At 43.2% G+C, this 13,567-nt stretch overlaps 1 protein-coding gene across 7 annotated transcripts in view; it reads left to right on the top strand.

Annotated features, from left to right (window-relative positions):
* The first annotated feature begins 4,952 nt into the window (after positions 1–4,952).
* The window catches only part of LOC110523536 (neurofilament medium polypeptide), a 56,301-nt gene continuing 47,686 nt past the window's right edge, over positions 4,953–13,567 (top strand). For 5 of the 7 annotated variants that reach the window (XM_036977182.1, XM_036977185.1, XM_036977181.1 and 2 more), the window contains exons 1-3: positions 4,953–6,111; positions 7,078–7,202; positions 7,367–8,794. In XM_036977182.1, the coding sequence (XP_036833077.1) occupies positions 5,068–6,111; positions 7,078–7,202; positions 7,367–8,794 (2,597 nt within the window). In that variant the 5' untranslated portion in view covers positions 4,953–5,067. Of the gene's footprint in view, positions 6,112–7,077; positions 7,203–7,366; positions 9,222–13,567 lie in introns of all 7 variants that reach the window. The other 2 variants (XM_036977187.1, XM_036977186.1) reach the window with 1 other exon arrangement.

Genomic DNA, 13,567 nt, shown 5'->3' with positions numbered 1-13,567 from the left:
GGTTTGGGGATGGTATCCGGAGGATAGGCTGATGGAGACCCCCAGTCGGTCGCAGAAGGCTCGCCACACCCTGGAGAAGAACTGGAGTCCCCAATCTGAAACAATGTCTTCCGGGATCCCATACAGACAAAACACCTGGTGGAGCATGCACTCTGCCATTTCCATGGTATTAGGTAGATGCGGAAGGGAGATGAGTTGGCACATCTTCGAGAACTGGTCCACTACAACTAAATAGTCATGAAGCCCAAAGAGTCTTGCAGATCCGTGAGGAAATCCATGGCAATGTGAGACCATGGTCTGTGTGGTGTAGGTAAAGACTTGAGCTTACCAATAGGTAGTTGGCAAGGGCTCTTTGCCCATGCACAGACGGGACAGGAGAGAATGTAATCTTGGACATCTGCTGTTTGGGATGACCACCAGAACTTGCGTGTCTGTAGCTCCATGGTCCGGGTGATTCCGGGATGGCCAGAACTCAGCGAGGTATGGCACCACTGCATTAGTTTTTGTCTGACGGACGCCGGAACGTAGGTCTTGCCTGCAGGGGTGTTGGGAGGTGTTGGGTCGTGGCGTAGAGTCTCTTGGATGGCTGATTGGATTTCCCACTGTATAGTTCCCACGACGCAAGACGGATGCAGGATGAGCTCGGGAGCTGGGTTAGAGGAAGGGGAGTCAAATAGATGGGTTAAGGAATCAGCCTCACATTTTTCATCGTGTTTGGTGAGGTATTCTGTAATGAACACGATATGATACAGAGAGCTGCTTTCAAGCGCAGAGCGCAGCAGGTGTTTTTTGGAAGGGACCATAGGAGGAGGCAGGTAGCTGGGTCCAGGGGCAGGTAGATAGTCATACACGGTAGGTCCAAAATGGCAACAGTACAGGCAGGGAATAGGCAAAAGGTATCGTGAGTGAGGCAGGCAAAAACTATAATACACGGGGAGGCATGAAGGACAAGAAAAACCAGAGCTCCAAAAGAAGTGTGTCTCAAAACAAACAATACCTCACAGTGATGGTGTGCAAGGAACTGAACTAAATGGTGTGGGATGATGACATGCAGGTGTGTGAACAGGTGATTAGAATTCCGGTGATTGGGATCTGGAGAGTGAGCAGGAAAGTGGGCTGTGTTCCAGGATCTAAGTGTTTAGAAGTATGAGTTGGATGCAGACGTTACAGTTTGGAAGGAATCAGTGTCTAACTGCTATTCAGTGGAGTGGCTGTGTGGTCCCAAATCTGGGATTAAGGGTCTCTTTTCCAAGTTTAAAATTATAAACATTCAGCATTGGTCATGCTGTCAATGAAGCATGAGCTCTGACTGTGAAAATATGTTTTGAACGGTCATCCAGCTCGGAATTGTAAATCCGGAACTCGGGCTTCTTTCTAGAGCTACGACCTGAAGATCATGATTCAACCTTGTTTTTCCGAGTTCCCAGTTGTCTTGAAAGCACCATTAATCCAGAGAATGCCAGACTTTGATAACAAAATTTGCCCACGAAGGAACGTCCTGTTCAAGTGATCACAGCACAACAAGCCAAGTCCAAAAATGTATTGTATGCTGCTGCATAAATTATGTAGTATGCCAGGAAGATATGTATACTGTAGCTAAGAAAGTAATACTAAGTGTATGTTGTGTAGTAAGCTGTTAGTAGCCAATGTGCCTCACCCTAATAATTTGGTCTATTTTCCCCTCTTAATTTCGCCTACTGTAGCCTATAACCTGTTTTAGAGAAATGTAATAATTTAATATTGTAAGAGCTTTCATTGTCTGCTTATAAGGCCCCTTTATTTAGCCTATTGTTCTGACTTGGTGTACAGGGAGAACAATGTTAGAACGGCCCATGTTCTGAATTGTGTCGCTGTACATTTCAAAGTGCGAAACAAATAGTTATATCGAACACGTCCGTCCTAGCTCTCTCATGTCTTAATCGAAATTACGGATTGCTTCTTATCCGCTTGTCGTCCCCTTATGCCATAGTTCATACATCTAAATTGTCATTAGAAACCATATTTGTTTAAGCAAGTCAGCCATGTCAACTGTGTTTTTTTAAAGCAGTAAATGAGACTGAATGAACTGTTTCGCTGCCAGACAAGGCTCTGCTGATAACCAGGTCTAGTAGTGGTAAGATGTTGGGACTGCTGTTGGGACTCTGCTGTTGGGACAGCTTTATATATGCCCTAACAGTTTGTGGGCACCGTTTGTCACCGTTATAGTGCGATTAATGTATTGTTTAGTGTTGTGTTGTGTTTTACCCCACCAAGATTTACATGCTAAAATCTCCACTGGTGGTGATGTACATGTTTAAAAGGCTGAGGCCAACAGGAGAGCAGAGAGAGATAGAGGCAACAGAGGCCAGGTGTCTAGCTCTAGGTCACAAGGATCAGCCAGGAGAAAGTGAGTATAGGGTCGAAAACATCGCTCAAGTTAACTCAGCCACAACAACACACATTCACACACATTCAGTTAGGATGAGAGAATCATATGTAGTGGGGCATGGTAACTATCTCTCCCTCTCTTTCTCTCTGCCTCTCGCTCTCTCTCTCTCTCTCTCTGGGACAAACACAATCTAAAATTGTCTGAGCTCTCAAACGCGTTAGGGCTCACTCCACAGAGCTAACTTTTGCGAAGGAAAAACAATGAGTGAGATAACAGAATACAGATGGGTAAGTATGGATAAGTGACAAATGCCAAATAAATCTCAGAGATGGGAATCATTTATTCTTCCCTCTTAACTAAGGATCAGCCAGGAGAAAGTGAATATAGGGTCGTATACATCGCTGAAGTTAACTCAGCCAGAACAACACACATTCACACACATTCAGTTAGGATGAGAGAATCATATGTAGTGGGGCATGGTAACTATCTCTCCCTCTCTTTCTCTCTCCCTCTCACTCTCTCTCTCTGGGGAAAACACAATCTGAAATTGTCTGAGCTCTAAAACGCGTTAGGGCTCACTCCACAGAGCTAACTGTTGCGATGGAAAAACAATGAGTGAGATAACAGAATACAGATGGGTGATAAGTGACAAATGCCAAATAAATCTCAGAGATGGGAATAATTTATTCTTCCCTCTTAACTGTGGTATAAAGCAAGGGTTTTTAAAGGCGACTGGAGAATCTGAATCAAACCTGACAAACTATTTAAATCTTATTGTGGGTAATAATGTTCATGGAGGCAAAAATGGCCTTGCCGTTTGCCAAAAAGAATCTTGCTGGTTTTCATAGGATGTGAAAAAAGAAGAAACCCGCACACTGCTCTTGCTAGTGTCACTGCTCTTTATTAAGTGATACTAGCAAGAGCAGTGTGCAGGTTTCTTATTTTTTCTCATGTTATTCAATTCTTACCATGTGCCTGCAACAAAGATAGCTTAGATGTGCAAGTGCCTTTTGAATTTTTAATCACTTTTTTTTTTTTTTTTCATAGGATGAAATATTGTCATTAAAGGCAGTAAATTGGCCAAAACCAGAGGCAGCCATTTTGTTGCATTACCTGCATCAATTGCAGGGTTTGCAATGACCTTAGTTACCTCTGAAATGGGTAGAGCAGGACTGAATAGGAATCAATAAGACTGACAACAGACTACAGCCAATCAGATCTGTCAACCAACACTGCAGCTTCACTCCTTAGAGAAAACATCTCAATGCAGTGAGGAGATAGCAGCCTCTCTATCCCCTGTGCTCTCATCCGCAACCCAAAGACTGTAACTTATGCATTGTATTCTGTATCTGTTTGTGAAACCATATTAATCAACGTGTTTCCCATCATTGTTAGAGTTGGACGATAAAGTTACAAAGTCATTCTGAGGAATGTAATTACAGAAAAAAACTATGTTGCAGTTTGGATTCCTATTCATCACTACAGAAATGCTTTGGTTTGAAATGGCTCAAAATAAAAGGGCAAGTTTGTCCATAACATATTATGATATGCATTATGAAGGTGATATATACTATTGAATGGGGTAAATTACTTGCATATAAGCACAGGCTGATCATAACTGTAATCTATACCAATAGCTGTCAATAACTACAACTATGATTAATGCTTCAACACTTCCTGAAAGTAGCAAGTGGTCACATAAATGCATCATATTGATTGAACCAACCCCCTCATGGTAGTCTCACTTTATACGTCATCAGTAGGTCACTGATGGTAATCCCATTGATTTTGGGAGGTTTCCTGTCAAGAAGTAATCAATCACCTATTATTGAAGACTTAGCACAAGCAAAACATCAATATATGAAATTGGTTCGCTTTGCACATGTTCATAGGCAAATATACATTATTAATTCAATTCATTTAATGATCAATCATTCTGTTCAATTTGAGAGAAACATTTTCAACACTTTTCAAACACTTGAAAAGGACGGTAATGGTGTTTTGCTGCATTAAGTCGCTGTCCATGGCGCTGATATTGGAGTCTGCCGGACTGGTGCTGTCCATGGAGACGATATTGCTATCGCTCTAAATTGCATCGGTAAATTGATCATTTCTGGTATAACCGTTTTTGCTAACTAATACTAGGGGAAATAATAATTAACATGGGTCATTGAACTGCTCCATAAGTTATATTTCCATGCATAGTAATGCTGCATGTTGGCTGGTTGAATTAGCAAATGCAGAGATGCATGTACAATTTTCTCTCTTATTCTAATGTTCAATATTTGGAGGAAACTCTATATGACAAGAGACAAATGATAAACACATCAACGTCAAGGACACATAGAATATCCCAAACATCCTAATGATAATCACCCCATTTCCCTTTTTCTCCCTATGTGTGATCATTCTTCTGCTTTCAAACGGCCACCCACGAACCCTCACACACTCAAGTAGTGTTTCACTTACATAGAGTATGGAGGGTTGAGACATGGACCTCCCCCTCCGTTCGATCAATGGGCCAGTAAAAACAGTCTCTGCCTTGTTAGCGATATGCTTCTCCTATATAAAGGACAGCCGGTGAGACTAAGAATGCTGAGAGCGCCATCCACCCCGCACCTGCAAACACATACTCGCCCCACTCCTCCACCTCGGACACCTTCCCTTCCATCTGCACACGCAACTCCTGGTCTGGCCGGATGAGTTACCACCCGGTGGACACGATAGGGAGTCCATTCAGGAGAAGTATGGATAGTAGGACCACCTACGGCCGCTCCACTGGCACACCCTCCAGCGGGTTCCGTTCTCAGTCCTGGTCCCGGGCAAGCCCAGGCTCCACGATGACCTCCTCCTACAAGAGGAGCGTCAATGTGCCGGTAGCCAGAGCGTACAGCTCCACACTCCTCAGCTCCGCCGACAGCGTTGATTTCAATCAAACGAACGGAGACTACAAGCGCTCCAACGAGAAAGAGCAGCTCCAGGGGCTCAACGACCGCTTCGCCGGTTACATCGACAAGGTGCACTACCTGGAGCAGCAGAACAGCCAGATCGAAGAGGAGATCCAGACGCTGCGGCAGAAGCAGGTGTCACAATCCCAGCTAGGCGATTTATACGACCAGGAACTCCAGGAGCTGCGCTCCATGCTGGAGCAGATTCACCACGATAAAGCGCAGATCCAGCTCGACACGGACCACGTCGAGGATGACATCCAGAGAATTAGGGACCGCTTCGATGAGGAAGCCCGCATCAGGGATGAGACGGAAGGCATCATCCGGGCGTTGAAAAAAGATATGACCGACTCTGATTTGGTGAAGTCAGAGTTGGAGAAGAAAGTTCAGTCACTGCATGACGAGATTGCCTTTATCCGCAACAACCACGAAGAAGAGGTGAGCGACCTGTTCGCCCAGGTGCAGGCGTCGCAGGTGACCATGGAGAGGAAAGACATCCAGAAGACGGACATCACCGAGGCGCTCCGGGAGATCCGCACCCAGCTCGAGGGCCACTCTAACCAGAACCTGCAGCAGGTGGAGGACTGGTTCATGTGCCGCTATTCCAAGCTCACTGATGCTGCGGCACAAAACAAAGATGCAATCAAGTCCGCCCGTGATGAGATAGCAGACTACCGTCGCCAGCTTCAGTCCAAGACCGTGGAGTTAGAGTCCGTCCGTGGAACCAGGGAGTCACTGGAGAGGCAGTTGAATGACATCGAGGACCGACACAGCAGCGACTTGTCCAGCCTGCAGGTATGATGAGACCCGCTGTAGGCATCATTTTCATACAGAAACCCCAGCCACAGGCTTAATGGTGAAGTATTATATAAAGTTGTATTATTTTTGTAAAGAGAAGCAATGTAGTGGAGAGAATAAATTATGTAATAAGATATTTTTTTCGTTGATTTCAAATTGCGAATATTATCACGACACCTTTGAGGTTTTTATTCTTATTTTAAATGTAGGTCTACTTATAAGGAGAGTCCCCTACTTGGATAGAGAGAAAGACACACACTTGCATTGTGTCCCCACATATTGTATTAGTTTGATTTTGAACGAACTAAATTGTTTTATTTATGTGGGCCCTAAATGCATGTCTTTTAACTAGGCTATAAACTCTGCCCAAGAGTGGTGTCTGCGCTTTTGCTTTAGATAGCCTAAATGGCACAATGCTGACATCTTATGGACACAGATTTAACATCTCCAAATGTTGGATCATTTGGCTACGCATAAGCAGCGACACTATAGTGTTGGGAAGACATAATGCAGCAGACTGTTTTTTGTTATTTTTTCGTTGCTGAGCCAGAGACTCGGGGCCCTTGAAACACAGTGCTGTTCACTGCGTCAGAATACATTATTTAACACAACAACAGTCCAATCTATCCAATTATTTGCACTTTCACTTTTCATAAATGAGACAGGAGGACTTCACAGTTTCAATTGTTATTGCAATGATATTTTATTGGAATCTCAAAGTGCTGTTTCAAATGTAGGCCTATGCAAGTGTAAATGTGCTTGTGAAGTAATTACCAGTATCACAAAATATGACGTTGTATTTTTGATCGTTTTCTTATGATGTTTAGAAAGCAGTGTCCTTATGGAGAAATGTGTCTTCCCTACACCAGAAATAAATAACCAAGTATTATTTCAGGGTTCCATATAGCCATAAGAAATAATAGCTCTTAACCAGTTTGTGTCTCTCGGTCTTGTTCTCTTCAGGAGACCATCCACCAGCTGGATAATGAGCTTAAGGGCACGAAGTGGGAGATGGCGCGTCATCTGCGTGAGTACCAGGACCTGCTCAATGTCAAGATGGCCCTCGACATTGAGATTGCTGCATACAGGTACAGTGCGACAACAGAGCGCTAATTAGGACTAACATTGAATTTTTTTTATTTTTAAATATATCATGTGTAATAAAAACATAAAGATCTCATTTATATATAGAAACTACATTTTTATATTCGGCCTACACTAAACTATATCTCATGTTCTACTGTTCTTGCAGGAAACTCCTAGAAGGTGAAGAGACCCACTTTAGCACTTTCCCCTACCGCCACACCGTCACCTCCTCTAAGAAGTCCAAGTATGAGCCTCCCAAACTGAAAGTCCAGCATAAGTTTGTAGAGGAGATCATCGAGGAGACCAGGGTAGAGGATGAGAAGGATGAGATGGACCAGGCCCTGGCTGAGATGGCCCAGGAGTTTTCTGCCACTCTGGAGGCAGAGGCAACAGATGAAGGAGAGGATGAGGGAGAAGAGGGAGGAGAAGAAGCAGAGGGAGAAGGGGGAGAGGGTGAATCAGAAGAGGTTGTAGCCTCCACTGAAGCCCAAGTTAGCTCCAGCACACCTGCTGAGGAGGAAGAGGAGGACAAAGAAGGTGATGATGAAGAGGAAGAGGGAGAAAAAGAAGAAGAGGGTGAGAAAGGAGAAGAGGGTGAGGGTGAGAAGGGAGATGAGGGAGAAGGAGAGGGGGAATTAGAGGAGACAGTCCTGTGCTCTAAAGCCCCAGAATCAAAGGCCTCTCCTGACAAAGAGAAGGCTGGAGAGAAGGAGGGAAGCAGTGGAGAAGAGGAGACAGGAGAGGGAGAGGGAGAAGAGGAGGGTGATGATCAAGATGAAGATGCAGGTAGTGACAAAGGATCCAAAGATGGAGATGATAAGGATGAGGAAGATGAGAAGAAAGGAAAGGATGAGAAAGAATACAAAACAGATGAGAAGGCAGCTGTAGCCAAGACAGAGGCTCCCAAAACAGAAGCCCCCAAGAGTGAGGCCCCAAAAGTTGAGGTCCAGAAATCTGAGACCTCAAAGCCCTCCAAGCCAGACTCCCTAAAAGCTGAATCCCCAAAGGCTGGGTCCCCCAAGTCTGAGTCACCAAAAGTTGGATCCCCAAAACATGAATCTCCCAAAGCTGTAACCCCCAAATCTGAATCCCCAAAACCTGCTGGATCCCCCAAATCTGAATCCCCAAAACCTGCTGGATCCCCCAAATCTGAATCCCCAAAACCTGCTGGATCCCCCAAATCTGAATCCCCAAAACCTGCTGGATCCCCAAAATCTGAATCCCCAAAACCTTCTGGATCCCCTAAATCTGAATCACCAAAACCTGCTGGATCCCCTAAATCTGAATCCCCAAAACTTGCTGGATCCCCTAAATCTGAATCCCCAAAACCTGCTGGATCCCCTACTTCTGAATCCCCAAAACCTGCTGGATCCCCTAAATCTGCTGGCTCCCCCAAATCTGAATCCCCAAAACCTACTGGATCCCCCAAATCTGAATCCCCAAAACCTGCTGGATCCCCCAAATCTGAATCCCCAAAACCTTCTGGATCCCCCAAATCTGAATCCCCAAAACCTTCTGGATCCCCTAAATCTGAATCCCCAAAACCTGCTGGATCCCCTAAATCTGAATCCCCAAAACTTGCTGGCTCCCCCAAATCTGAATCCCCAAAACCTGCTGGATCCCCCAAATCTGAATCCCCAAAACCTGCTGGATCCCCCAAATCTGAATCCCCAAAACCTTCTGGATCCCCCAAATCTGAATCCCCAAAACCTTCTGGATCCCCTAAATCTGAATCCCCAAAACCTGCTGGATCCCCTAAATCTGAATCCCCAAAACTTGCTGGATCCCCTAAATCTGAATCCCCAAAACCTGCTGGATCCCCTACTTCTGAATTCCCCAAATCTGCTGGATCCCCTCAATCTGAATCCCCAAAACCTGCTGGATCCCCTACTTCTGAATCCCCAAAACCTGCTGGATCCCCTAAATCTGAATCCCCAAAACCTGCTGGCTCCCCCAAATCGGAATCCCCAAAACCTACAGTATCCCCCAAATCTGAATCCCCCAATTTAGGATCCCCCGAGGCAGAGGGTGACAAAGGAGAAGAGGGTGAGGGTGAGAAGGGAGATGAGGCCCCCAAACCAGAAGCTCCAATGTCAGAGGCCCCCAAGGCTGCAGAAGAGAAAGTAGACAAAAAGAGTGATTCAGAGGAAGAGAGGAAGGTAGAAAAGAAAGACGCAGCCATGAACGGAGATGTGGAGAAGATTACCCCAGAGGACAAGGACAAGAAGGATGAGGGTGGGAAAGAGGCAGAGGAGAAGGATGTTATCTCAAATGGAGTGGACGAGAGCCCCACTAAAGATGACCCGGACCAGAAAGATGATCCAAAGGACCAGAAGGTGGTCATCACCAAAACGGTGGAGACCATCACCACTGGAGAGGACGGGGCCAAGCATGTCACCAAATCGGTCACTGTCACCGAGACTGTGAAGGAGTCTGAGGATGTGATGCAGGAGAAGACAGTCTCCAGCAAGAAGATGGAGAAACACTCTTCCCAGTCTGTCAAGGTGGTGACTGAAACTGAGTAATTGCACTCCATCCAACCCACTCAGGAGGAACAAAAATGACACGACAACAAGCAATCAACCCAGAACTAACATAACAAAGAAATCATAGAGCTAGAGCGATGTAATAAAGAGAACCACTCTCAAACATACAGAAAAGCAACGAGAGAAGCCATATGATGTGACAAAGCTAACGTTTAAAAAATGCATGTTGAGAGAAAGCTTTAAATGGGTTTTGCTGCAGATTATATCAGGAAAATGTGATAGTGGGACAGATTATTAATTGTCTTTATGTTTCCCTGCAGTTCACGGGAGGGCTCACGGGTGGGGGCGTCTGCATGCTAGCTCAGGGAGGGAGACCCCTCCGCTCTAACCTGTATGTATGGATGGAAGGTTTACAGTTTAGATGCATACTGTATGTGGGTGGGAGAGTGATAGAAATGTATGTTCATTCAAATGTTAATTCAAAAAGGGGTGCCTGGGTTGGACGGTCCACTTTAGAGACACATGTTCAAAAGGACTAGCCTTTTTATGTGAAGATACCAACTGAGCCAAAAATGCAATCGTCTACAACACAATATAGTGAAGAATGAGAAAGACAATGGTGCAATGTACTGATGATCATAAACATACAGTACCCGAAGCAACTAAAGCATTAAGAACCTTGAAGAAACTCTGAGCCTTAAACATGCTTTTTATCAGTATCTATTGTGTTTACCTAATGAGTGCAATTGAAAATAAATATGTAAATGCGCACACATACATTCTTGTATGCATAGGATGGACTTGAATTTAAATAGCGAACTTAAATGAGGTGCTACAGTTTGCAATCCCATGTCTTTACTCATCATGAACTATTTCCCAGCAGCATTTGCTCAATAAATGTCATACTGAAATACAAATATGGTCTCTTGTTCCTTTATGCAATTGTCCTGTCATGTCCTTTCACTTGTTCATTTACAGTAGCTGTCTCACCTCAACATGCACACTATTCTATTTCTTCATCTGCTTTCATAGGGGTGTGATCGCATGCTTCATCATCTTTTGTAGCCTAGAAATTATACAAAACCATATCACCATCCAGAGGCTGTCCTCTACAGATTTTTAAAGCTACACTGTAATATGTGCATACCATCAAAGAATGAGCCACCAACCATAATATAAACGATGCACCCAATGGCATGTTCATGCAAATAGCATTTTATTATAGCACTTGATTTATGAAATCAAACTTTATTTACATAGCACATTTCTTACCATAAACAATGCAATTCAATTTACTTCACTTACATAAAATAAAATAATAACAGTGAGAAAGATAAAAACAATACATTTCTGGACAAATATAAAATGAAGATAAACAAATATCAAATTAAGATAGATAAATATAAAATGAAGATAGATAAATTAGGATAGTAAAACAATATGAAATAAATTAGTATAGTAAAACAATATGAAATAAATTAGGATAGTAAAACAATATAAAATACATTTGGATAGTAAAACAATATTCAATAAATTAGGATAGTAAAATAATATTAAAACAACAGTGAACATGAGAGAGTAATATGAGATACTGTATTTAGATTGAGAGATGTTTATGCAGTTTCAGCAAATAGCTACATTATTTGAGAACAACATTTTAAACTATACATATGTAATTCAAAATATTTTACATGACAAGTTAAACAATCGAGTGATAGGTCCTTCAGAGATTTAGCAACATTAAAGCAGACAGCAACCCGATCGTAATTTGAAATTCAGCACCACCGGAAAATGGACAGCGACTATCTAAGGCAGAATCCATGAAGAGGTTTCTTTGAAATGTAGCCTATCACTCACTCACAGTGAATGAATCCTTATTATAATGCTAGAAGGATAGTTGGTCTGATTCTATGCCACAAAGCACGATAACACCTGGGGTGTTACATATCATTTTTTGTTCCTAAAACTTTCAGAACAAAATATTCTATCTAACATTTAAAAAAAATATTATGACATACAGTGCCTTCGGAAAAGATTCAGACCCCATTAGGTTTTTCACATTTTATTACGTTACAGACTCATTAAAAAATTGATTTAATAAAAAATCCTTAGCAATCTACACAAAATACCCCATAATGACAAAGCGAAAACATGTTTTTAGAAATGTTTGCAAATTTATTACAAATAAAAAACAGAAAACATGATTTACTTAGGTATTCAGACCCTTTGATATGAGACTCAAATTTGAGCTCAGGTGCATCCTGTTTCCATTGATCATCATTGAGATGTTTCTACAACTTGGAGACCCACTGTTGTAAATTCAATTGATTGGACATGATGTGGAAAGGCATACAACTGTCTATATAAGGTCCGTAGAGCTCCAAGCCAGGATTGTGTCGAGGCACAGATCTGGGGAAGGGTACCAAAACTTTTCTGCAGCAAACTTTTCTGCAGCATTCTGCAGCATTGAAGGTCCCCAAGAACACAGTACCCCCAAAAAATCCAGAAAATCACATTGTTGGATTTTTAATGAATTTATTTGCAAATGATGGTGGAAAATAAGTATTTGGTCACCTACAAACAAGCAAGATTTCTGGCTCTCACAGACCTGTAACTTCCTCTTTAAGAGGCTCCTCTGTCCTCCACTCATTACCTGTATTAATGGCACATGTTTGAACTTGTTATCAGTATAAAAGACACCTGTCCACAACCTCAAACAGTCACACTCCAAACTCCACTATGGCCAAGACCAAAGAGCTGTCAAAGGACACCAGAAACAAAATTGTAGACCTGCACCAGGCTGGGAAGACTGAACCTGCAATAGGTAAGCAGCTTGGTTTGAAGAAATCAACTGTGGGAGCAATTATTAGGAAATGGAAGACATACAAGACCACTGATAATCTCCCTCGATCTGGGGCTCCACGCAAGATCTCACCCCGTGGGGTCAAAATGATCACAAGAACGGTGAGCAAAAATCCCAGAACCACACGGGGGGACCTAGTGAATGACCTGCAGAGAGCTGCGACCAAAGTAACAAAGCCTACAATCAGTAACACACTACACCGCCAGGGACTCAAATCCTGCAGTGCCAGACGTGTCCCCCTGCTTAAGCCAGTACATGTCCAGGCCCGTCTGAAGTTTGCTAGAGAGTATTTGGAAGATCCAGAAGAAGATTGGGAGAATGTCACATGGTCAGATGAAACCAAAATATAACTTTTTGGTAAAAACTCAACTCGTCGTGTTTGGAGGACAAAGAATGCTGAGTTGCATCCAAAGAACACCATATCTACAGTGAAGCATGGGGGTGGAAACACCATGCTTTGGGGCTGTTTTTCTGCAAAGGGACCAGGACGACTGATCCTTGTAAAGGAAAGAATGAATGGGGCCATGTATCGTGAGATTTGGGCATTGAAGATGAAACGGTGCTGGGTCTTTCAGCATGACAATGATCCCTAACACACCGCCCGGGCAACGAAGGTGTGGCTTCGTTAGAGGCATTTCAAGGTCCTGGAGTGGCCTAGCCAGTCTCCAGATCTCAACCCCATAGAAAATCTTTGGAGGGAGTTGAAAGTCTGTGTTGCCCAGCAACAGCCCCAAAACATCACTGCTCTAGAGGAGATCTGCATGGAGCAATGGGCCAAAAAACCTTGTGTAAAAACCTTGTGAAGACTTACAGAAAACGTTTGACCTCTGTCATTGCCAACAAAGGGTATATAACAAAGTATAGAGATGACCAAATACTTATTTTCCACCATAATTTGCAAATAAATTCATAAAAAATCCTACAATGTGATTTTCTGGATTTTTTTCAAATTTTGTCTGTCATAGTTGAAGTGTACATATGATGAAAATTAGAGGCCTCTCTCATCTTTTTAAGTGGG

This window comes from Oncorhynchus mykiss, chromosome 5 (assembly GCF_013265735.2).
Source record: "Oncorhynchus mykiss isolate Arlee chromosome 5, USDA_OmykA_1.1, whole genome shotgun sequence".
Taxonomy (NCBI): Eukaryota; Metazoa; Chordata; class Actinopteri; order Salmoniformes; family Salmonidae; genus Oncorhynchus; species Oncorhynchus mykiss.
This window is presented reverse-complemented; position numbering and strand designations above follow the sequence as displayed.